The 22,400-nt window shown below is 40.6% G+C and overlaps 3 protein-coding genes across 5 annotated transcripts in view; 1 reads left to right on the plus strand and 2 right to left on the minus strand.

The window, feature by feature from the left end:
- Positions 1 to 22,400, minus strand: part of psmg4 (proteasome (prosome, macropain) assembly chaperone 4) — a 238,259-nt gene that overhangs the window by 23,592 nt on the left and 192,267 nt on the right. The window lies entirely within an intron of this gene.
- Positions 83 to 4,199, plus strand: LOC140354181 (interferon regulatory factor 4-like). Of its 3 annotated transcripts, XM_072439110.1 has the most exons (9): positions 83 to 171; positions 250 to 462; positions 706 to 892; positions 1,193 to 1,269; positions 1,610 to 1,739; positions 1,818 to 1,916; positions 2,109 to 2,486; positions 2,817 to 2,929; positions 3,367 to 4,199. In XM_072439110.1, the coding sequence occupies exons 2-9, from the start codon at positions 265 to 267 to the stop codon at positions 3,529 to 3,531; spliced, it is 1,347 nt and encodes a 448-aa protein (XP_072295211.1). In that variant the 5' UTR covers positions 83 to 171; positions 250 to 264; the 3' UTR covers positions 3,532 to 4,199. The 3 variants fall into 3 exon arrangements, with proteins under 3 accessions (XP_072295211.1, XP_072295212.1, XP_072295210.1); XM_072439111.1 differs by having other exon boundaries at positions 89 to 462; positions 1,616 to 1,739; XM_072439109.1 differs by having other exon boundaries at positions 90 to 462.
- exoc2 (exocyst complex component 2) overlaps positions 6,046 to 22,400 on the minus strand; it is a 30,904-nt gene continuing 14,549 nt past the window's right edge. Inside the window, exons 7-28 of the mRNA XM_072438321.1 lie at positions 21,994 to 22,074; positions 20,361 to 20,506; positions 19,745 to 19,826; positions 19,570 to 19,672; positions 18,203 to 18,321; positions 15,158 to 15,271; positions 14,818 to 14,942; positions 14,672 to 14,740; positions 14,175 to 14,332; positions 13,294 to 13,415; positions 12,808 to 12,869; positions 12,648 to 12,728; positions 12,473 to 12,532; positions 12,326 to 12,387; positions 12,180 to 12,249; positions 9,596 to 9,712; positions 9,101 to 9,242; positions 7,798 to 7,853; positions 7,602 to 7,724; positions 7,438 to 7,499; positions 6,460 to 6,519; positions 6,046 to 6,377 (exon numbers count right to left, since the gene is read on the minus strand). Coding sequence (XP_072294422.1) covers positions 6,284 to 6,377; positions 6,460 to 6,519; positions 7,438 to 7,499; positions 7,602 to 7,724; positions 7,798 to 7,853; positions 9,101 to 9,242; positions 9,596 to 9,712; positions 12,180 to 12,249; positions 12,326 to 12,387; positions 12,473 to 12,532; positions 12,648 to 12,728; positions 12,808 to 12,869; positions 13,294 to 13,415; positions 14,175 to 14,332; positions 14,672 to 14,740; positions 14,818 to 14,942; positions 15,158 to 15,271; positions 18,203 to 18,321; positions 19,570 to 19,672; positions 19,745 to 19,826; positions 20,361 to 20,506; positions 21,994 to 22,074 — 2,108 coding nt within the window. The 3' untranslated portion in view covers positions 6,046 to 6,283. The remainder of the gene's footprint in view (positions 6,378 to 6,459; positions 6,520 to 7,437; positions 7,500 to 7,601; positions 7,725 to 7,797; positions 7,854 to 9,100; positions 9,243 to 9,595; positions 9,713 to 12,179; positions 12,250 to 12,325; positions 12,388 to 12,472; positions 12,533 to 12,647; positions 12,729 to 12,807; positions 12,870 to 13,293; positions 13,416 to 14,174; positions 14,333 to 14,671; positions 14,741 to 14,817; positions 14,943 to 15,157; positions 15,272 to 18,202; positions 18,322 to 19,569; positions 19,673 to 19,744; positions 19,827 to 20,360; positions 20,507 to 21,993; positions 22,075 to 22,400) is intronic.

The following is a 22,400-nucleotide window of genomic DNA, read 5'->3' on the forward strand; positions in this document are numbered from 1 at the left end:
TCCCCCAGTGTTTCACTGAAGCGCTGCGCAGACGCAGTGTGTGCGGAGCGCGCGCTGCGTCAGGTGCGTCCCCTTCAGCATCTCTGTGGCACCGCCCCGGGACAAGGCTTTTAAGCGCACGAGCCTCATCATCAACACTTTCGGACTGATCGTGTTGGTTTCGAGTTTCAGGTAAAGCCATCTCCGCAGTCACAGTGGAAAGGTCAAGTTGTAGGAGAAGCAGTTTGTAAACGTGAGCGCGTTCCTCAGGCCCATAACGTGGATATGAACTCTGATGTGGAGTACGGCAGCTCCGGCAGCAGCGGGAACGGCAAACTGCGCCAATGGCTCATTGACCAAGTGGACAGTGGCAAGTACCCGGGCCTCGTGTGGGAGAACGACGAGAAAAGCATCTTCAGAATCCCCTGGAAACACGCGGGCAAACAGGACTACAACAGAGACGAGGATGCCGCGCTTTTTAAAGTAAGGAAACAACAGAGCATCTTCTGTAACGGGCACACTGCAGCCCAAGTGGAGGGGAACGAACAGGCACCGGCCCATGGCATCATGGCACCGGCCCATGGCACGGGCACGGCCCATGGGACGTCCCAGCATTCCCCATGGATGCTCTAAACCTGTCAAACGCTTCATCACGGTGCATATTTCCCGGTGCCGTGTGACCATAGTCTTAACTCAGTCTAAACGTGTTTAACCCTGTGTCCACAGGCCTGGGCCCTGTTCAAAGGGAAGTTCCGTGAGGGCATCGACAAACCGGACCCACCGACCTGGAAGACGCGCCTGCGCTGCGCGCTCAACAAGAGCAATGACTTCGAGGAGCTCGTGGAGCGCAGCCAGCTGGACATCTCAGACCCCTACAAAGTGTACCGCATCATCCCGGAGGGGGCCAAGAAAAGTAAGCTTAGACATGTGCACATTGGGACACTTTATTCAGTCTAATTTGCACTTAATTTGTCTTTTTTCAGTCTTTTTTTTTGGCTAAATCTCCAATTATATGTTGATCATTTTAGTGAGTTGAAGTTTTGCTTAAACTCCTGCATTTAAAATGATGCTCAAAACTTACTGAATGTTTATATTCTTAGCTTATGAAACTGAATAATCACAGTTTGTGCTGGAGAAACCCAGTGTTTAGTAAATCAGATTGACTCTCATTGCTGCAGCCCTTGCTTCTGTTCATGAGTTTGTGCTCTTTCAGGGCCCAGACCGGAGGACAGTCCCCTGAGCCCCATGTTGTATCCTGTGCAGTCTCCGTATGCCGGCCTGCAGACTCAGGTGCTCGTCATACACAGAAATGAATGAGGGGTGCACTCACGCGGGACGGGGCGCTCTGACACAGAAACACAGTATGAGTGATTACTGTCAGTGTACAAATGCAGTACAAGGAACCGCCTATAAAACTGCCTATAAAACTTAATCTTAATTTTTCCGCATCTTCCCTTCTACTGGTGCATGTCATAATATAGAGCAGTTTTACAATATAAGAATTGATCAGACACAACTGTTTTCAAAGTATTAGAGACATTGTAGTTGTAAATGTAATATTGGGATGGCTTGTATTAAACTTAAAAGCGTGCAAAGCGATTTGGAAAAGCTGACAGTCGTGTTTCTGCAGATGCAGCCGTACATGCCTTCCTCAGACTGTGGATGGAGAGATTACTGTCAGGAGCAGGAGCTGTCCTACGCCCAGTGTCCCTGCCCGCCACACAGCCTGCCGTGGACAGCAGCTCCTCCCATGGACAACGGTACGGACACGGCCTCATCACTATGACGACAGAGTAACACTTTGTCCCGTCCTCTAAACTGCCCGTCTCTCTGTGTAGGTTACCAAATACGAGCTTCTATCTATTCATATGGTCCAACTGATGGGCAGCAGTTACCCTTTGGTCTGGACCCTATGAGACCTGCAGAGCCCCTCACAGGTACCTGCACTGGAGAATGACTGTTTATTTATGCTTATATTACACTATAACACAAATTATGTACAAGTGGGAATACTGTGATACTCATGAATATAGGCACAAAATACAATAATATTCATGTTTTATTCATTGACACAATTTGTAAGTGTCTAAATGGTTTGATCTGCTAAACATGCCCTTTTCCCCACACAGACCCCCGTCTTCATGTGTGTGTGTTCTACCGGGACATACTGGTCAGGGAGGTGACCACTGCTAGTGTAAAAGGCTGCCACATTACACCGTGCGGCCCAGAAGAAAAGCACTTCCTGCCCCCAGGAGGACCAGAGCTGGTGCCCCTCCCCGACAGGTGTATGTCACCCCAGAGCACCCCAGAGGAGAGCCCACCCAGCCCTTCGTCCAGCATGGACCAAGGGGTGCTGCTGTGGATGGGCTCTGACGGACTGTATGCTCAGAGGCTGTGTCAGAGCAGAGTCTACTGGCAAGGAGGACAGTCTTCATACGGGGACAAGCCCAACAAGCTGGAGCGGGACGTCCCGTGTCGACTGCTGCACACCCAGGAATTCCTCACAGGTAAAGCAGCAAAGTCCGGAAATTCTATCAGCTCAAAGTCGTCTTTGGCATATCTGCTGCAATAGAGTTGTAACATTTTTACAAAAACTAGGCCATTTTGAGTCATCACACATCTGCTAAGTGACTTTTCAAACTAGGTGAGTAAGTCACATGAGCTCAGAAACACGCTCAGATTCCACCCACATGCCCTAAACATCAATCATCTGGCAGCCTGAGCGCTAATTGTATTTGCATACAAAATGTTACAGGACTTTCCAGTGAGTTCTGCCCCAAAGGTCATACCACTTAAAGAGGTTCTTCTGAATTTGTCTGAACTTTTGTGCCTTTCAGAGCTCCAGAGTCTCGGGCTCCATGGGCGGCCGCTGCCTCGCTTCCAGGTGCTGCTCAGTTTCGGGGACGAGTGTCTGGATCCACGGAGACAAAGAGGGTCCCTCACAGTCCAGGTCAGACACGGCCCTTTCCGGTGCTTTTACATGCACCACATCATAGTCAGTCTCTCTCTCACAATCCAAAATAAATACTGCCTGAAACTAGTGAGCAGAATTATAAAAAATGAAACAAAAGAAGTGAAAGTTTTGTAAACCACTACTTCTGTTTCCAATGTTCAAATGCATTACAAACTTTACAACCACAGTTCCACCAGCATGAAATCACTGCAGTAGACGGTTGTTTTCAGGTTGTAGTAGATCCTTGTTGGGGGCAGGAATCAGTGTCAAAATTCCCACATGTTGAACATAATCAATAGGTGACAGGTTTATTTGCCCCATTATATTCAGCCAAACAAATAATTTAGCTTTAAAAAATGTATGTAATGGTAAACCCAGCTGTACAAATGGAGTGATCTCACATCAAACTAAATACAGCCTCTTTGCACGTCCAGGTGGAGCCTCTGTTCGCCCGTCAGCTCCTGTACTACACACAACAGACCAGCAGCCATTATTTCCGCGGATACGAGCACACGGGACTGGCCGAGCTCATTCATCATCCAGAAGACTTCCAAAGACCCCTCGCGCATCACCACAGCAGCAGCAGCCTGCAGGACTGAACGCTACCGAGCCAAGAGACTGAACAAAACGACTGGAAAGCGGGGAATATGGACAGTATTAGACCGATGTAAATATAATCGAGCGTCTGGCTTTTCATGGCGTACATAGAAAACTGCCCATGACATGTTTCCCCAGTGGAAGTGAATGAGTCTCAAAAAGGAGGACAGATTACCAAACTGGCTTAACATTACAGCCTTTTGAAGATTTCAACAAATGTGATGTCTTTGGTGCTTGAACCTTGTTGTCGCCTTGTTTTCTTAAGTTATATTTTTGTATATATTTTTACATTTTTACGAGACACTATTCCAAAATTGACTGTACTGAATGAGTGAACTGGCTCAGGGAACCTTATAAGCTTTGTAAATTTGTATCACATATCAATTTTCTGATGATAATCTGAGAAATGTATCATAGACACTGCTGTAAAGACAACCAGCAATAAACGGCTACGGTGCCCAAACTGTAAGAGGAAGTGTGGTTAGATGCACGATCATAAACAGAGATGACATCAGAGGAAAGACAGAGGAGGAGAATGGCTTTGTGCTCTGCTGCTCGAGTCAGGGCTTCCTCGCTTCTCTTACAGACGCTTCACCACTTCTCTGGAAAACATTGGGGCATTTTTCACCGCCGAACGAACAATTTACGAGAAAGACGGGAAAATGCAAACATAGCAGTTACGAGTTACAGCTACAAGTACAGTGACGAGTAATGTTACAAAGTGCAGGAAATGTCTGGACATGAAGGCAATTAAAAGAAAATCAAAACTAAATTAAGATGTGAATGATTTTTTTTTAAATTAAAATACCGGTGGGTGATATTGTCAAAAAATGAATATCTCGATACAGACAAGCTCATGTCAATCTAACAGAAATGGGATGAAATATGTCTTTAAACGTATTAGTTGAGGTTTTATTATTAAGACAGAAGTGAAATGTTTAACAAATGCATTACAAAAAGAGCAGAACCACTTTTAACCTTATTTTTAAATTTATACCATCACATTTTCCCTTGTTCTCTCTTTGCAGCATTTTCTATAATAAACTATACACTCGATATTCAAAGTTTTGCATATCTTCAAACATTCACAATATTGCCTGCATTTTGATACCATCTCTAGAAGAAACTATGTAAAATGTGTAAACCCAATATCTAAATGTGTCAGAATTCACTGGGGATTACTTCAAAACTCCCCTCGACACGCCTGCTGTTACAGTAAACTAGAGCTGGCGAAGAACGGATAAGGTTTTATTCTTTGAACCCAATTTGTGAATGAATGTGGGTGGACAGAGCTAAGTTTAGAACGCAGAGCACCAAAACATCTACCGGTAGTTTGGCTTTCCCCTTCATGGGAACCAGACCAAATGATGCTGTAAGAGATGCGTTACAATAGACAACAATAAACAGAAGTATATCGAGATTTGATTGGGTATTAGAAAGATTAGATTCTTGAAAGAACGTTTCAGGGTCATTTCCCCTGAAAACCACATGTAGCCTGCGCTTTGTGCTTTTCCTCAACCTCAAGCAGAGTTAGTCAGAGTCTGTCTAGCTTTAGTCGATGGACCTGCCACAACAATAACATCTACATTCGACAAACACACTTTAACCACTTGACAGGGATGGGGAGGCTTCGTTGCTGCCCTAGACGCCAACGGCATAACGGGCGGTAAGTTAGTCTCACCACTCTGGAGTCTGGGAGCTCGTCTCTAAAGTGGGACAAAAAAAAAACGACCGTCACCCGCACCCTGACAACGCCCTCGTCCCTGTAACCATAAGCCCGTAACCAATATGGTCACATGCCGGGCGAGCACGAGAGGAGCTCCACAGATGAATGCGACAGGCAGGCTAAACGCTTAGTCATGCAGGGAGTGCACTCAAAACTGTCACTTATCAACGACAGAGCTGCACTCTGGTGACTAACTGACTCTTTAGTCACAGATTGTTGAGTCAAAGCAGTTTTTCTTTTTGTATTATTTCAATGCGTTGGACCTAATTTACTTGCGTGTGAATTATAGGCTAAAGTCCCTGTGTACTCAAGGGTTTTTGCAGGCACTTGAAGCTGCGTTAGCCAACTCACTTCTGTATTTTCTCCCTAGGTAGGGCCTTTGCGACTTAAAAAAAAAAAAAAAAAAAAAAAAAAATTTCACACAGCTTCATGCCATCTTCATCCAAAACATTTTATCTTTGGCAGTGTGATTCACCCGGCTTCACTTTACCATCTTAAAAAGCTGTTTTAAAATTGTGTTATAAAAGGCATGCATGAGAACTAGTGACGGGCCAAAGAGTTTGTGAAACAAGTTAAGACAGAACTGGTGTAAAGCTGGTTTTCAAACCATGAAAGGAGGAAGTGGGTTTTAAAATCTAACATGATTACCTGTCGACACGGATCACTGCAAACCGGGACCATCCGACCGACATGCAGTGCAACAATATATTTAACGTTAATTCAGTCTGTTTGAAACATTTGAACATGTTGCTCTCTATCGCTCATTTACAAAAGAGAATAACATCAGCAATAACAGTGACATACATATTTATTCAGATTTATTACACGTTTGTGGACATTTACTGACACGTCTGACGGATGTGAGTGGCCTTACAATGATTAGCATAACCCACAAACCTGGGACTGTCCTGCACGGTAACAATAAAATCCACTCATTCACTGTGAAATTCAAAGTGGTGAGCAGTAACGACTCTGGTGAAGATAACCGACGTTTGAGGGTTTAGAAGTGCGGTATTGAGCCGTGTAGTTTATCTCTTGACAGGCTGAACCGACGAGGGCTGGAAGCATGTGAGCTGCAGTTGCATGGAGCTCTTAAACTTGTTCAGCAGCTCCTCCAGTAACCTAGCACAATACAATCGAATGATATGAACAGATGACATTGTAAGATACTGGCGGATAGGCTGTTTTATTGAGAATCACTTACTTCTTATCACCACCGCTGTGAAGCTGTGGAAGGGTCTCCAGGGCCAGTTTGAAGCTCACGCTGTAAACAGAAATACAGCTCAATTTAGAGTTTCACTGGACCGACTACATGAACAAGAAACTGTGCAAAAGTAATCTAGTAATCAATATGTTTTGCAGATGCCTGTCGAGGAAGTTGAGGTACTTTTGACTTATTATTTTTTGTGTAGTTTGTATTAAACCAGAACATAATTTTGTTCATTGTGAATCAAAATCAATCTAAAAACAGCTAATAATAGAAACAGGTCCATTGACTTCCTCCAGATGCTGAAGAATTTGAATAATCACAAGTACAAAGAAGAGGGCGGAGATGGGAGGTAAGTGAAAACAGAAATTTGTGAGCACTAAAGCCTCAATAGGATTCCTCAAACAAGCATAAACCAATCAAAACACAACTCTATGTGTGGGTAGCAAGGTTACAGCAACCTGATGTGTATATACGTGTACGTGTAGCAGTATATAAATGCGTATATGTTTATGTAATATATGATTATATTGTTTTGATGTTTTGAGTGCACTATGTGGTGTCTTTAAATGCAAAATCAATTAAAAAAAAAAAACACAACTCTGAGCAAGTAAATGATAACTTTACACAAGCAAATGTATAAAGGGGGCTTGTGTAATCGTAATAAAATAAAGAACATAATATATCAACATATAAGAGTCAAAATTAAAGATTCATAGTTCGGTTTGGGTGACTTTGCGTCGCTCTTGCAGGTCAATAATGCACGCATTCACGTACATCCAGGCTGCAGAGCATGCATACAGAACAACCATATTACTTTCACTTCCTTTCCAAAACCCAAGCAGAATAAGGGGAAGGGATTGTAGTCAGGGATGTGTGACTGTTAAGATTTATGACCATGACACTGAAAACCATAAACGCTCTCAGCACTTGGGTTCCTGCAGGCCAGCCGGTCACTTTATGTGGGACACTTACTTGCTTTTTGAGTTTAGGTACGCAGCAATGGCATCTTTCAGAGCACAGATTTCCAGACGTGCCTGTGAATCAAAAGAAAAAAGATGATGAAAAAACAACTAAATGCTGCAAATGTTATGGTTAACATTGGAGTCTCGCGTCTTGTTATGATTAAAAGTGTGTACCTGAAGGGCTCCGTTTTTGCTGAAAGAGGACACGCACTGCATGAGGCGGCACATCTCATCTGCAACCGACTCCACTATTTTCGACAAAACCCTTGGAACCAGATCTTTGGAAACCGTGAAAACCTGAATGAGAAAACAACATATTTTAAACTATATATTAAATCACTTCCCATGTATCTAACGTAGTCTGCATTACCTCAGCATGGACGGCAATGATGTTAACTAGGGCTTCTTTCAAGTAGTTTCTCACACCTAAATATGTGAACAAAAAGAGGATCCAGAAAATCGTGTTATGAAGAAAAACAAGAAACAAGGAGGACAAAAATATATTTCTAATGTTTTGACTCGTTCTTTACACTGAATGGGTGCACCGTGCAGAGGTATCATATCCTAAGTGTGGTTTGGACTCCAAAATGTTCCTCTTTCACTTGTGCTACTACTCAGGAACAACAAAGCACCTTCTCTTTTATGATATTCAACAACTCCACAGCTCACTCCTGAGCATGGGGGGAGTATGGTTAGGGGAATGGATCATCTGGGACCCCTGCAAGACCCTGCTGCACACGGGAAAGTTTTACAGACACCCACAGTCACACTCTAAAAGGTGAACTTTAGCATGCAACCCACAAAACCAAATATGACTTTATCTCAAACAGCATATACAGTGTGTTTCTTAATTAAACACAGAACAGACCCAGAGAGTAAAAAACATATTCAAAGAAACAAAATCACAGCATAAGAGTCTCACCTGGTCCAAAGTCTGTCAAAATTGTCAATAATATCAGTCCAGTCCTTTATTGTAGATGCAGTGCATTTTTCCCTGCTGAAAACCCCAATCAATAGTAAAACTAAAGTAGATACTCAGTATCTAAGCTAAGATAATCTTTATTTGTCCCACAAGAGAGAAATTAATAAAAAAAACAGATATATATATATATATATATATATATATAAAAAACACTCATTAGAACTACCAGTAGTATCAATACCACCAATGCCTGAGCTCCACCTGTTGAACATCTGCTGTTGTGTTCCTAGGCAAGACACTTCTTCACACATTGCCTAGTATGAATCTGGTGTGTGTGAGTGTTGGGGGTGATGGGAGGGGCCCATGGTGCAGACTGGCAGCCTCGCTTCCGCCAGTCTGCCACAAGGCAGCTGTGGTTACAGATGTAGTTCACCACCAAGTGTGGAGTGAATGAACAACGCACACAATCATCTGGAAAAGCACTAAATAATAAGAAGGCCTTCATTTTGTTATTTTTTGTCATTATTAATACCGACAACAAAAACACATGAACAGGACAGAATTAGAATGTTCTGGATCTACATCAGAACTAGTCTACAATTATTATTGTGGGAATGTTACAACCTTGTAATTGCATCTTTAATATGCACAGCACTTTAGGGAGTTGAAACTGTGTTTTAGATGTGTATATAAGTAACACAGTTGTATGGAGTATTGAACCCTTAGTACATCTTTAATTACTTAATATTACCTGTTGGCGCTTGACAATCCCTCCAATCAAAGTAACCTGCATAAATGCCAGGCTCAAGGGCCCCGGCGATGGGGTCAGCACGTCTCTCAATGTAGGCATCAAAGAGGCTTCTGTCCAACTCTCTGACTGCTTCCACACTCACCTGTATAAATAACATTTATTTATTTAAGTTCAACAATACAAAAATACATAGATTTTGGGATTAAATTCAAATTCAGACAGGTCAATTATCGGTAGTGAAATATAAATAAAAAGGTGACACAATTTGTTCAGTTACTATTACTACCGGGGATTCTTCTTCTTGACACAGTTTGCTTTGTGAATCAACTATTAGTCATTGTGTGCAGTTGTTTGTGTGTGTAGTTGCGAGTATAGGTTGACCTTTAAGATTGGAGAGAAATCGAGTCATATTTCGTGTAGAGAGAGAATTTCTCATCAACATTGAAAACTCCAAACAGATTTACATAAAACAATAGGTGTTACTTTAATACTGACCCGGGTGATTTTTTCAGTCCCTGTGAAGCCGTGTTTCTCAAAGTGATCTGCAAGGTTCAGGAAGGTGCGTCTCTCCAGATACTGGCAGTTACTGAGAATGACGAGCAGACGCTGTTCCTACAAGAAAAACACAAAGTTCTATTGTCTAATAAGGATAAAGTTACCAAGTCCGGCTGTGGTCGACTAAAGACATGCTCTGTGCATTTAGGCCAGTGGTTCTCAACCTGGGGGGGGGTCGCAAAATAATTTCAGGGAGACCCAAGATGATATGGGGAAAATAAAAAATTGTGATATAGTCTTAAACAAGGCTCGGCATCCTTCAAATGCAGTGGTAAATGTAGATTATTATTTGTTGGTTTACAATGTAATTTATCTTGGTAAACGCTGCATCCCCTTTTAAGATCTATCATTCTATTAATTCTTTTATGAACAGTTAATTGCCATGGCACTTCACAGAAGGTTGTTAGGTTCACAACTGCTCAGTCCACTGCTGAAAGCACACGAGAATAGCTCGAGTATTATCACCATGAAGCCCTCTTCACACGTCTGAGGACGACCCACACCAACAGAGCCCGAGGCCCACTATCCACACCCCCTCACACCCAGAGGAAAACACCCTGGTCCAGCCACTTGCTTCCCTGAGGAGAGCGCTCTGGTCAAGGATCTCCATGAGCCGCTGGATCGAGTGACTGCCAAGCTTGAAAATCCGGTCCAAGTCCCCAAGTCATTGGACCAGAAGCTAAAGACTCAGGAAAGTCTTGCCAAAGATAAAGACCAAGAGTTTTAAAAGGCCAATGTTACTTTCCAAAAGAAAGAAAACCAGCTGGAAGAGCAAATTAAAAAGGCACACAAGGACATCCTCTATCTTTATAAGACTGCAGCACAGAAACATTTACAGCTCAAACTGCTCGCCGAGCTGCAGAGTCATGGAGAGAAACAAAAGACTTGGAATAAAAAAAGGTCAACGATACTCCCCAAAAGAAAGAAAACCAGCTGGAAGATCGACTCAAAGCACATTAGGATATTCGCTTTATAATACTGCAGTACAGGACAATGTGCAGCGCAAACAGGAAGTCACCAACGCCATTAAGAGTCATGAAAAAGATGAAAGACAAACTTATAGAGCACGACATTGTAATTGCTGAACTGAAAGTGAGCTGAACAGAGGAAATAAACCAAAATATTTAGCAAATTTCTGTAGTATTTATTGACTATGTTTTAATTTATCTGGATCTATAGCTCAAAATAAAACCAAACATGGGGTGTGGCCTGAAAAAGGTTGCGAACCACTGGATTAGGCAACTAAAACTCTCAAACCTATAATGTTTCTCTAGAATCTGACCATATATATGTACCCCGAGTGGACTGACAAGACCAGACTATATTTGATCACACAATTACAAATATTTATACAGAAAACTACAAGTGAAGAGTTGCAATTCTCACAGAAACTCACAATTTACACCCACATCTCAAGCTGACTCACGACATGCCTTCTGCTGTTGTAAATATAAATACTTTAAAATCTTACAAAAATAATGAAGTTGACTACTACAGATTTCAGTCGACCAAGAGGCCATCCACCGATTAATCGACTAAGGTCTGCGGCCTGATCACCAATGACCAGTAATTGACAGATTCTGACTTCTACAAGCTTATTAGCGCAGCAGTAACTTCAATGGAGACGCTCACTATTACTCTGAAGGTGAGTTTGATCCCTGCCATTAGGATAAGAATCAGTTTGTTGTGTACATTTTCTTGGCGCACATTGCCCACCATCAGCTTTTCGTTTATTGCTTTGGCAATAAATATTCTATCTTAACCTGTGACGAGCTGGCCCCTGTCCAGGGTGTGCCCCGCCTAAGGCCCAAAGTCACCGGGATAGGTTCCAGTCACCCGCGACCCCAAACGGGAACAAACGGTAGAAAATGAATGAATATTCTATCTTTTGAATGGTCAAGTCAACTCAAAATTCATCAGGAGGCTGAAAACCATCAATAGAGATGTTATCATTTAGCTTGAAATGTTTCACAGTATGGCATTAAACTAAAGCAGGTGACGACACTGGCCAAGTTACAGTTTAGATCTGTGGAGAGGGGACCACTCTCAGTGAGAATGCACGGTTGTCAAAGCATTTTTGTGAAATAAAAACACTCGTAACCCCAGAAAAGTGACCGTTAGTATTTAATATAGTGTTGGTGAAAGCTCATAAAGAGTATAAACTCAGGTCAGCAGACTGCGCAGACTGTCAGTTCTGGCTGCGTTGCCCCTATGGCACACATAATGGGTTTAGTTTGGGGAATTCCCTTGTATGCACCTTGCTCCATTTCCCTTTACAAGAAGCAACATACCCACACCCTGGTTCGTCTCCTCCTCAATGCTCTAACCTCCTCACCAACATCTGAACAGCTTACAGGAAACTAGGACATCTCTGTTTCTTGTCCATCCAGGAAACAGACTGATAAAAGACTGTGGTTTACACGAGTAGAACCCACGCATCAGTGACAATGACAGCGATCATCAGAGGCACTTCAGCTGTATTTACAAGAGCAGTGACAGGAAATAATACAACAGTTCAACTTACAGCAGTGGGGTTGAAGTCCTCCTGAATGGCACTGAAGCGGTCTGGAGACGACAGGTCTACAGCCACGTTGCTTTGAGAACACAAGTATTTCTTAAGCGTTCTTTACACCAACACTTTATATGTGCAGGGCGTTAAAATGTACTTACCGAGTTGCGTTAATTTCTGCATCAGTCTTAGTGCTCAAATTATCCAAGCAATTGATAAAGACCTGAGAAGAAAACCATTACAGACTTCTTGTTGTCGAAAAATATTGTTGAGGCGTGATGTAAAGTATGATTACAGAGAGTATTTACCTTCATAATTGTCACACTGAGCTCTGTGGCCTGGTCCTGAACCTGGTCTACAAGCAACACCTGCAGAATGTTCACAATATTAACGTTTTTTGACCCTGAATTTAAATTACTTCTATTTGAGATTATCAAAGAGAAGTTAGTTTAATGAACTAAAAAACAATCCATGGATGCTTACATTTGTCTCTACGGGTTTGACTTCCAGTGGTTCTTTGAGAGACTGCAACATTTGGATCATACACTGTTCGAACTGTGAGGGCTGCAGGAAAAATAAGTCATGACAGACATTTAACAAATAACATTAAATAGTACAGATCAAAAAATAAGTTATCTTTTACTAGGCTGGTGATCCCCTCGTTATCAACTACCCAGTCTTCCCTCTCGGCCAGTCTCTTAATGTCTGCAAAAAACAAAATTGGTAAAATATTAGATTGATTTAGATACGAAGCAATTAAACCTGAGAGAACACGGTTTGGTTTCGAACCAATTGCGCGTCACTGAAGATTGTCCGAGACCACATTTTGGCTGAAGTACGAAGTGAGAAAAAATTATTCTTCTCAAAATAACCATGACAAATCACATTTCCTTTTTAGTATCACAAAACTTGATTTAACTTTTGAGAAAACTATTGAAAATAAACTGTACGGACTCACACACCTCGACGATATGAGCGTGGACCAATAAAATCTAATACTAATACTTGTTTAAAGTTTAAAGGCAGCTTATAGCATATGTGGCAAATCATAGTTTTTATTTAAATCTATTTATAAAACGATACAAAGCAAAAGCATTCAGCCATATTTTAAATGGAATTCCAGTCCAACCTTCAGTGGTGTGGAGCAGTGTCACCACGAGACACTGCACTCTCAGATCCACCAAAAGATCCTGGATTACTTGGAGCAGATCGTTCGGTATCTCCAGCGCTGATAGAGCGTCATGACAACCCCTGTCCAATAAAGAAATCCAATGCTTTATTGGTATGAGAGGCACATAAAAATCCCATTCTAATTTAAACATCAACTATATGAAATATAGTTGATGTTTAAATTATATATATAAATCTTTAATTTTGGATTAAAACACTGGATTTTCATATATAAATATATGAAAATCCAATGTTTCTTAGAGCAAAAACAATGTCACTCTTTGCCCTCTTTGGTATAACAACTTCACAATTTTATAAACAACCAAAAGTATCTTAATTAAATCCATATTTTTCAGTAGAACACATTTAGAAGACATTTCTACTCAACAAAGTGAGGCATTATATAGAATTATCGATACAAACGTCAACGTCATTCTGAAACTTTTGCATATCCAGTATATTGTTATTGTAAAAAACAATCTCAAAGTTCTGCAAAAAGCAAAACTAAAAAGGAACAAATTGATGTAGTAATCTTTCAGACAAGTTTATAAAGTGATATCCCTGCATTTTGGCCTTTCACTTTTGTCTGACACGTACCGTATTTTCCGGACTAAAAGTCGCACCGGTGTATAAGTCACACCAGCCAAAAAATGCATAAGAGAGAAGAAAAAACGAATATAATTGCACTGGAGTATGAAATAAGGTTGCAAGTGTGAAAATAACAAATATTAGTCGCACCCTGGCCAAAACTATGAAAAAAGGTGCAATTTATAATCCGAGAAATACAGTAAATCTAAACGATCTGAGGTATTCATTCCCGCCAGTTTCACCCCCTCTTACCTGGCGGTGTGTATAACCTGCGTCATCCACTGTCCCGTCAGCTCTGCCTTGTTTTCCCAGCCTCCGTAAAGGCTTTGCTCGTGTGGCGGGAGCGTGCCAATGAGCAGGGCCCCTCGGATGAGCTTCACCAGCCGATTGGTCACCTCCTGTATCATTTTCTACACACAAAAAGTTCAAGTAAGTAGGAATGTAAGCCTTGAGTCCGTCAGTCAAAAGGCCGGTCGATGGTTTTATTTTTATTATTTGTCAAATGGTTTTATTGGGATTATAAAAGGAAGTGAGTTAGCTGGAGATTTGGGAATTATTTGTGAATTTATTCTTCCTTTTTATCTCTTCTTATGATAAATGCATGTTTGGTTGGATTATAAAAGGTAGTTTTGAGTGTTTCAGTCGACTAATCAATGTACAAGTCTTTATTTTCTTTTTTAGTCCATTACAGCCCTAAAAGTAAGTGGTCAGATTTCTTTATTTTTAGAAAAAGAACAGAAGTTGAGAACCTTGAAGTCGCTTTGTCGTTGCCTGGCATTTTTCTTGGATTTTTCCACTTGTCCAGATTTTTCTCCAGTCTGGAAAAAATACAGACATTACACCAACTAAATGCAAATTGCAGTCCTCTGATGTGAACGTTGGTAGGATTAATTACCTCACTAAACAGACTTCCATTGACATATGAGATCCAAAGTTTCCAGAAGTTCGGCAGCTGACCAATCACAACATCTGACAACTTTTCCACAAATTGTACCTGCTGAGGTGTTTCAAACCTCCAGGCTGCAAAGAGAAAGGGGGTAAATTATGTCCTAAATAAGCATGTGTCTTTTAAACTGTTTGTCATTTCTTGGAAACATTGTGTACATTTACTGTATACTTGATGTAAAAGGACAGTCACTGGTTTCACATTTTACACATGTTCTGTGATTCCCCTCGTGGAGTGGTCATAGTGTAGTGCGTGGGATAGGAAGTTAAGAGGTCGATGTGCGTCTTACTGCTGGGTCGAGGTGTTCGCAGGCTGCCTCCTCTCTTCAGCGACGAGGTATGACCCAGGCGGCTCAGAGCAGACGCACGGGTATCTCCCTCCAGCTCGAGCGCTCCGACACCCACTGACACATAATGAAAGAAAGCGAGAAGGGCAAGCACAGAGAAATTAATTTGGGAGGGGAAAAAGAAACACATACTCGATATGTCAAATAAGCCATTTTTCATGAATCCACATTCCACTATAAGCTCAGCAGGCTTGGACACCAAACAATCCTCTGTCGCTCACTCTGCCTCTCTTTATTTGTGTTCTGATCCATTTCTGCCCTGGCCTCAGCTGAGAGAATGTCCCGTTGTTTTCAGTGTGAGGAAACAGCCCACAGCTTTGTAACCACTGGGGTGAACTGGGTTTACAAGACATATAATCAGTGTGCCCTTTCAAAGTTCTCCAGAGGGCCACTAGATGGCAACACAGACTTGTGCGAGAAGGGGAAGGGAAAGTGAAGGGAGTTCAACCCCACACACAGAAGATGTAAGATAAGATAAGATAAGATATTCCTTTATTGTCCCACATGGGGAAATTTCATTGGTGCAACATGTGATACACACATCGATGATTTTAGACCGTCACTATGGTGAATGTTAAATGAAAGTGAAACATTGAGTATGGATATAGTTTCTACAACTGCAATGAAACTGAAACTTTAAGGAGGTTTGTGTATTACTGCAAAACACCTACATTTAGCTTTAAATGAAGAGCGATGGATGGCCACATTTTAACATGTGTCTGATACATACTGAAAGTGAAATGGTGAGTCACGGTCGGAATGTGGTGTGAGAGCAAGAACTGAGAAATCTAAGGAGTAAAGTTGGCTCTGCTACAATTCAGTCGTCCAGACTAGAAAATGTAAGGACATTCTTAATTGAGTTGGATTATGTAGTAAACATGCAAAGGTTTCTCATGTTCCACTCATGGTCCCATATGGAGCCGTGCAGGGACTGTCTGAAGTTACGCTCTCTTTGCACAGAGATGAGGGCTGCTGTTGATCCAGGTGTAGGCTGGACCCCCGGGGTCTGCAGACACCACTGATGTTGGGTGGTACTGTCCATTTGTGCTTAGTCTTTAAAGGTCATTTTCTGGTGAATAATTACAGTGTTATTGCATTATCACCATTACAACAAAAGTGTTCCTCATCTCCCAAAGGATCATCAAACTATAAATACTACACTACACACCTCTGTTTTTTTTTAATTTTCGCAGCACAGTCAGTACAAAGACTTCACTTTCATGCCCTTTATCTGTCCTGATCTGCATGCTCACTTAGCTGTGATAAACACACTCCACAAAGTGGAGGTGTTCTGGTCCTGCCTAAAATCACAACCGCATGTTTCCCAGTGGAACGGATGGACTCTGGTCCCTCTAATTGTTCACTGACAAATCTATTTTCCAACCAGCAAAATTTCATCCAAATTGTATTGACGTTGGCAGATGAAGCTGTGTTCAGGAAATAAGAGAACTGCAGTTTATAATTGACTAGAAATTGTAGCACACTGGGAGTGTTTAGACATACGGAAGCAACTTACACTGCTATGATTCTTCACAGGAAAATGTCAGTGTCCCAAAAAGATGGATGGATCCATTTCACATTTTGTGCAATTTGAAAAGTAATTAAATGAATCATAACTTTACTAGAACGACCTTTGCTTTGTGTGAGTCTTTAAACATAATTTCTTTCATTTGCAGGACAAAAAGACAATTTATCACAAAAGACGGATTCTTGCCACGTGTAATGCTGACACTTGTACTGCAGAAAGAGGTTGCTATTTAACTGGGAAACACAAAAAAGGGGTTTCAATTAAAAGGTCATTGGCACTGCAGAACTGATTACTAAGCACTGGTTTCTAGATATAGAACACTTTAAAAAACAAACAAAAATAGAATAATATCACTAAAATCCTCTTTCTCTTTCAATTATTTCATGGGGTTCATTTGGTCCGGGTTTGAGCCCAGTTCAAACATAATGTAGACCTGGTTTGGTCTTATTCTGGTCCTGGTTTAGTCCTTGTCTTGTTCAGGTTAAGTTCAGGGTATATTTGCCGTATTGTCCTAATTTTGAAGGTGTGTGCAAGTGTGAAGACTTGACTGTATATTTCATATTCATATTGCAGTCAGAATAGCTACTAAATTCCACTTCAGAACAATAAAGCTGCACGATATAGTAGTTTTATTGTTTTGATTTCCACCCCTGACACGATAAGTAAGATATTTAACTGTGGAGTCATGCAAACCCACCCCCAGACTCCTAAAGCCTGAGCCCCGGAAACCTCTGTTACCCTTAGCATTAGACATGTTTATGTTCCAGCTGAACTATGTGAGGCAGCCACCCACTAACAATGTATTTGTGTGGGTGCCTTTGTGCGAGTACGTTACGGGTCTTACGTGTGTGTCACAGGCTGAGCGGACAGTTAACATCCACATTTTTCTGCCGGCTGATTTAACAGAGAAAAAGTTTAATTGGGGTTAATTATTCCAATCCATCTGTGAAGTTGAATTTAAGTGTGTACGGTAACATGTCAGGATCTGAACCCCCAAAGCCGCTATTCTCTCACTTTCATCTCATTCGTACGTTAGCGGGAAAATAAACACCTAAGACTTGAGCAGAGCGAAGCAGAGCGTCGACTGTGATGGGGCAAAGCTACAACAGTAAAGGACCACTTATAAACTGAGGTGGGAGGTATATCGAAAAATGTATAATTGTTTTGATAAAGTTATAGTCTGTCCTTCTGGGATAAGCTTTATTGTCCATTCATGTTTTGTGCAATACTTGAACCTCGACAAAGACATTTACAGACACATTTTCAGCACCAGAATCACTTTTATTCATCCCCAAGGAGAAATTCTTAAGCTATGTTAAAATATCATCCGAATATAGTTATAAATATGCAATTTTTCTTTAAGTTTTTGTCGTTTTGTATGGCCCACCCACAGTAATAGTGGTTATTTCACTTCAGGTGTAGTGTGAATCAATGCATGTGTGACCTTCTGAATAAGTTACCTCTTTGTCCACTAATGAATTCATCTCTGCAGTTCTGCATAAGCTGCAGGATCCACTTGTGCTGAGCGTAAATGCACTGCCACGCCGGGTCGCCAGGAGCATGCAGGTCTGACAGGTATCTGCACACAGCAAGGGTTGAAATATAATTAGTATTTGCAAACTTTGGACACTTTATAGAAAATGTGCTAAAAACTTTGAAGAAAACATTTAAATCACTGCCAACGACGTTTCAGCCACTCAACGTTCATGCTTTTTGATTGACACTATGGGAAATAAGACCATAAAAGTATAATTAATGGACAATAAAGTGAAGCAGTGCATGTAAAAATGACCTTAACACGTAATTGTTGTAATCGATCATGGGATCATGGTTAAATGTTAATTCTAAGATTAGACTATATTCAAAGCAATAATGTATATCGTTTTCCAGCTAGACTCAGAGACAGCTAGTACTCGGATACAACTACTTCAGTAACTTTTCAACCAGACCGGAATGGTACATGTTTTTCATCCGAATACAATAAATCCGATTTGAAATACATTTTATCTTCTAATTGTTACTCTGTAAGAAATTGGTCATTTAAAAATACTGTTTTACTTTTACTCAAGTAATTATTTGGGTCACTACTTTTTTTTACTTCTACATGAGAAAGACCATTTTAAAGTAATGTTGCTCTTATTATAAAAATTTTGGCAACTCAATTCAAATCTGATTCTTTGCCAACACCAGTAGAATGAACAGGGGAAAACTACAGTGTCCAGAACGATGCAAAGTTGGGTTTAAATGAATAACTGATACATTATTTTCTCTACACAAGAGAGACTGTGTATCATCCTCATCAGCTGCAGTTTTCAAGTGGACAGAACCAAACATATGTTTAGATGCATTTCGTGCTAATCCTTTACTCTGGGTTCTATTTCCTGCACTCATTATAGTCCTGCTACAAGTGTGTTTCTCATGAGGTGGCATCAATCAAACACACCCACTCTCCCACTATCCAGAGCCGGGTAAACAGGCGCTGGGCCAGGCCTAATGCAGCAGGATGAAAGATGTCGCTGTGTGGTTCAGAGCTGCTCTCTGTGATCCTGACAGGTCCATCTTAACAATAATAAATTAGAGCAAACCACAAGTATGAACAGATAAATGCTCCGGTTTAAAAAGGCAGCCCAGAGAGAAAATAGAAAAGTAAAAAATGTGTGAACTAACGGCAATGATGACTAATATTATGGAATTAATTAAATCGTTTTTTAAATCGTTTAGCCTATATGAAAAGTGAAGAAGGGTCTGTAACACTGAATGTGCTTCCGGTTAAGATTTTAAAAAGCTGATAAAACAAGATACATAATATATACAAAATGGTACATACCTGATATATCTTTTCTGATCATGTAGCGTTGATGGAGTCTGAAGCAGCTTCTCCAACAAAAGGCTCCTTAAAGCGTTAATGCGTGTCTCGACCTCTGAATACACTACATTCATTTAACGGGAATAAAAGTAGTTAGTAAAATCATATGTATAATGGGCATGAATTAACTTCATACCTTTCTTGAAAACGGGGACCTCGGTGTTGCCAAAAAGAGATTTGGCCTTCTCGTAGTCGTTGATTACCACATCATAGTCACCCTGAGAGGGAAATTATTTGTAAAAAGGGCTGCAAGAATTAATCGACTAATTGTGACTAGTCGACTGTATAGAAAAAATTCAAATAAAAAGCATCTGGATTATAAAGCCTCTAAACACAAACAGAGCCTGTATAGTAACAAAGGCAGTGGGAGTATGAAATCAAAGTCAAAAAAGAATAAACTATTTTGTATACATAAATATTTTGTATCTAGAGGGCCTCAGTCAGCATATTTCAAACTTTATTTGGTTGTTAATGTATTCAAAAATGTCAATGTGCAATATAAATTATACTTTTGACTAGTCGAAAACTAAAATAATTGTTGGTTGCAGCCTACAATGAAAAATACAGAGGACATTATACACTAAGTAAATAATGCTTTATGTTGTAGATTAATTTTCTTCATATTAAATTTTTTGTGGCCCACACAATTTATTTAATTTCTTAATATATAACAAACAGATCCACGTCACATCACAATTATCACCATTAAAAATATGTTTGTACATCTAGAGTGTTGATGTGTTTGTTTGTACCTTCTGGATATTGCGTTCAATGTTGAGTGGCAAGTTGAAGAGAAACTTGAAGCGTTGAAGGACGTTGAGTGCGTTGCGTGTCGAGTCCGCCTTGTCTTTTCGCCCTAAAACCTCCTGGAAAAGTGTATCTGCAGTAGTGCTCGCTCCTATATAAAAAAAAAGAATGAGAATTAAAGGTTAAGAAGTGGTAAAATGTTACATATTGGGTTACTGAAAAAATAAATGTTGATGCCACATTGTAGAGCAGGGAACATGCCAAACCCACTGCCCTGACCAACACAAAACAGAGGAGCTTCCCATGAGCCTGCGAGGGGGAACCTTAGAGCAGAAAAACGGCTTCGTGGGTGGTCGGAGGTGCCATCAAAAAGACATAACTGAATGTGAAGCTGTTTTAATCACAGAAAAGCCACAAAGCAAAAATCAAAAAGAGTTAGATTTCACAGGAATCCTGAAATAGACTGTTGCAAAGTTAACATTTTAATATGGCCGTGTGGTGATTGAGAGAACGGGGCAGTATGTTTGACACACGCGTTTTTGGGGCATAGTGGCCACCGGCGCTCACGTCTGGGGCTGTGGGGATGAAAGGTACGTCCGGCTAGGAGGTTTATTTACTCTACAGTCCAGGGAAAGGGCCTGGTTAGCAGCTCTCTATTACGAGTCACATTATCATACATGAGATGCATCTGCTTAAAGATCGACGAGCGTCTACAAGAAGTTAGCGACGGACAAGACCGTGCTCTACAGTCCTTTGTAGAGGTGGGAGATATATATTTTTAAAAATTGATATTGCAAAAGAAAATTGTTTATATTTAAAACAATTGAAAATGGCATAAAAGAGAGACAGAAACGTCTAATCTAATCTCCAAAGAGAAGCAAGCAGGTCCTGTGGCAAAGGGCCTTTCTGTGTGGCGTTTGCATGTTCTCCCCGTGACTGTGGAGGCCTCTACCACTAAAAACATGTACAATAGTATGCTGGTGTATGAATAAGAGTGTGTTGTGGGGGTGAATGTTTACATAATGTATTTTATGTATGTTCATTAACATGCAATGTCCCAACCAAATAAATAAACGGACAGACATTTTCAGGCACATTTTAGTACATTCTTGATACACTGTAAACATATTATTTATACCGTAGATAGAATACACACAAATAAGAAATGGTATAAGGTGGGATTTTAAATTACTGCCGAATAGTGGTTAGTGAAAACAAAATTGTATGTAGTGCATTATCACTATACTCTCACTTTAAATGTATAAAACAAGAGTTTAATGTAAGAGTTCCTCTACTTACATTAAACATTGCTATATTGCTTTTGTTTGTTTTTATATAGCACATTTCATATTAACATATGAATGTGCCAAAAGGAAGAAATAAGTTATTAAGACATTTATGCAATGCAGGAGGCATCAACACTTTCTGCATTAACTTAGTGGAAGTACAAGGACTGTGAAATCAATCAAATTGTAATAGATCAAAATTCTGTCATTTCTAATCGACAATGACATGCTCTGGCATTTTTAAAACTCTTTAAGTCAAAGCATGTGCTTTGACTTTGAGGAACATTTCTGTACAGCCTTGGAAACTTATTTGAAATACAATAAGTTACAAACAAACAACATAATTGCTTACTGTTGAGGATGTTCTCTAATCGCCGAGTCATAGATCCCTCCACTTTCTCCGTGCCATCGGACTCCAGTCTTTGGTGGATGGCTGCAATTGGGGACAAAGTTTTTATTTAAAAAGGTGATTATACTGTAAATCAATAAACACTCATTCTCAAGTGGCAGAAAACTCAATGATTTTCAATACAGATCAAACTAGAGCGACACCACATTGTAAATGTGTTTTTTATGGGAGCAGAGGATTTGAAGCTGTCCTGGATCTATTATCCACCTAACAAGCAACGTATTACAAACGTTGCGGTCTTCAGAAATGTAAAGCATTCCGACCTAGAGGTAATGCGAATCTAAAATGTTTCAGTTTCGTGTAAGATAACATTTGAGGGGCACAAAGCTGGCGGTCCAAAAGCCAAAAAT

This window comes from Eucyclogobius newberryi, unplaced genomic scaffold, assembly GCF_026437365.1.
Source record: "Eucyclogobius newberryi isolate DKJ021-1_F unplaced genomic scaffold, fEucNew1.0.hap1 SCAF_9, whole genome shotgun sequence".
NCBI classification, from domain to species: Eukaryota; Metazoa; Chordata; class Actinopteri; order Gobiiformes; family Gobiidae; genus Eucyclogobius; species Eucyclogobius newberryi.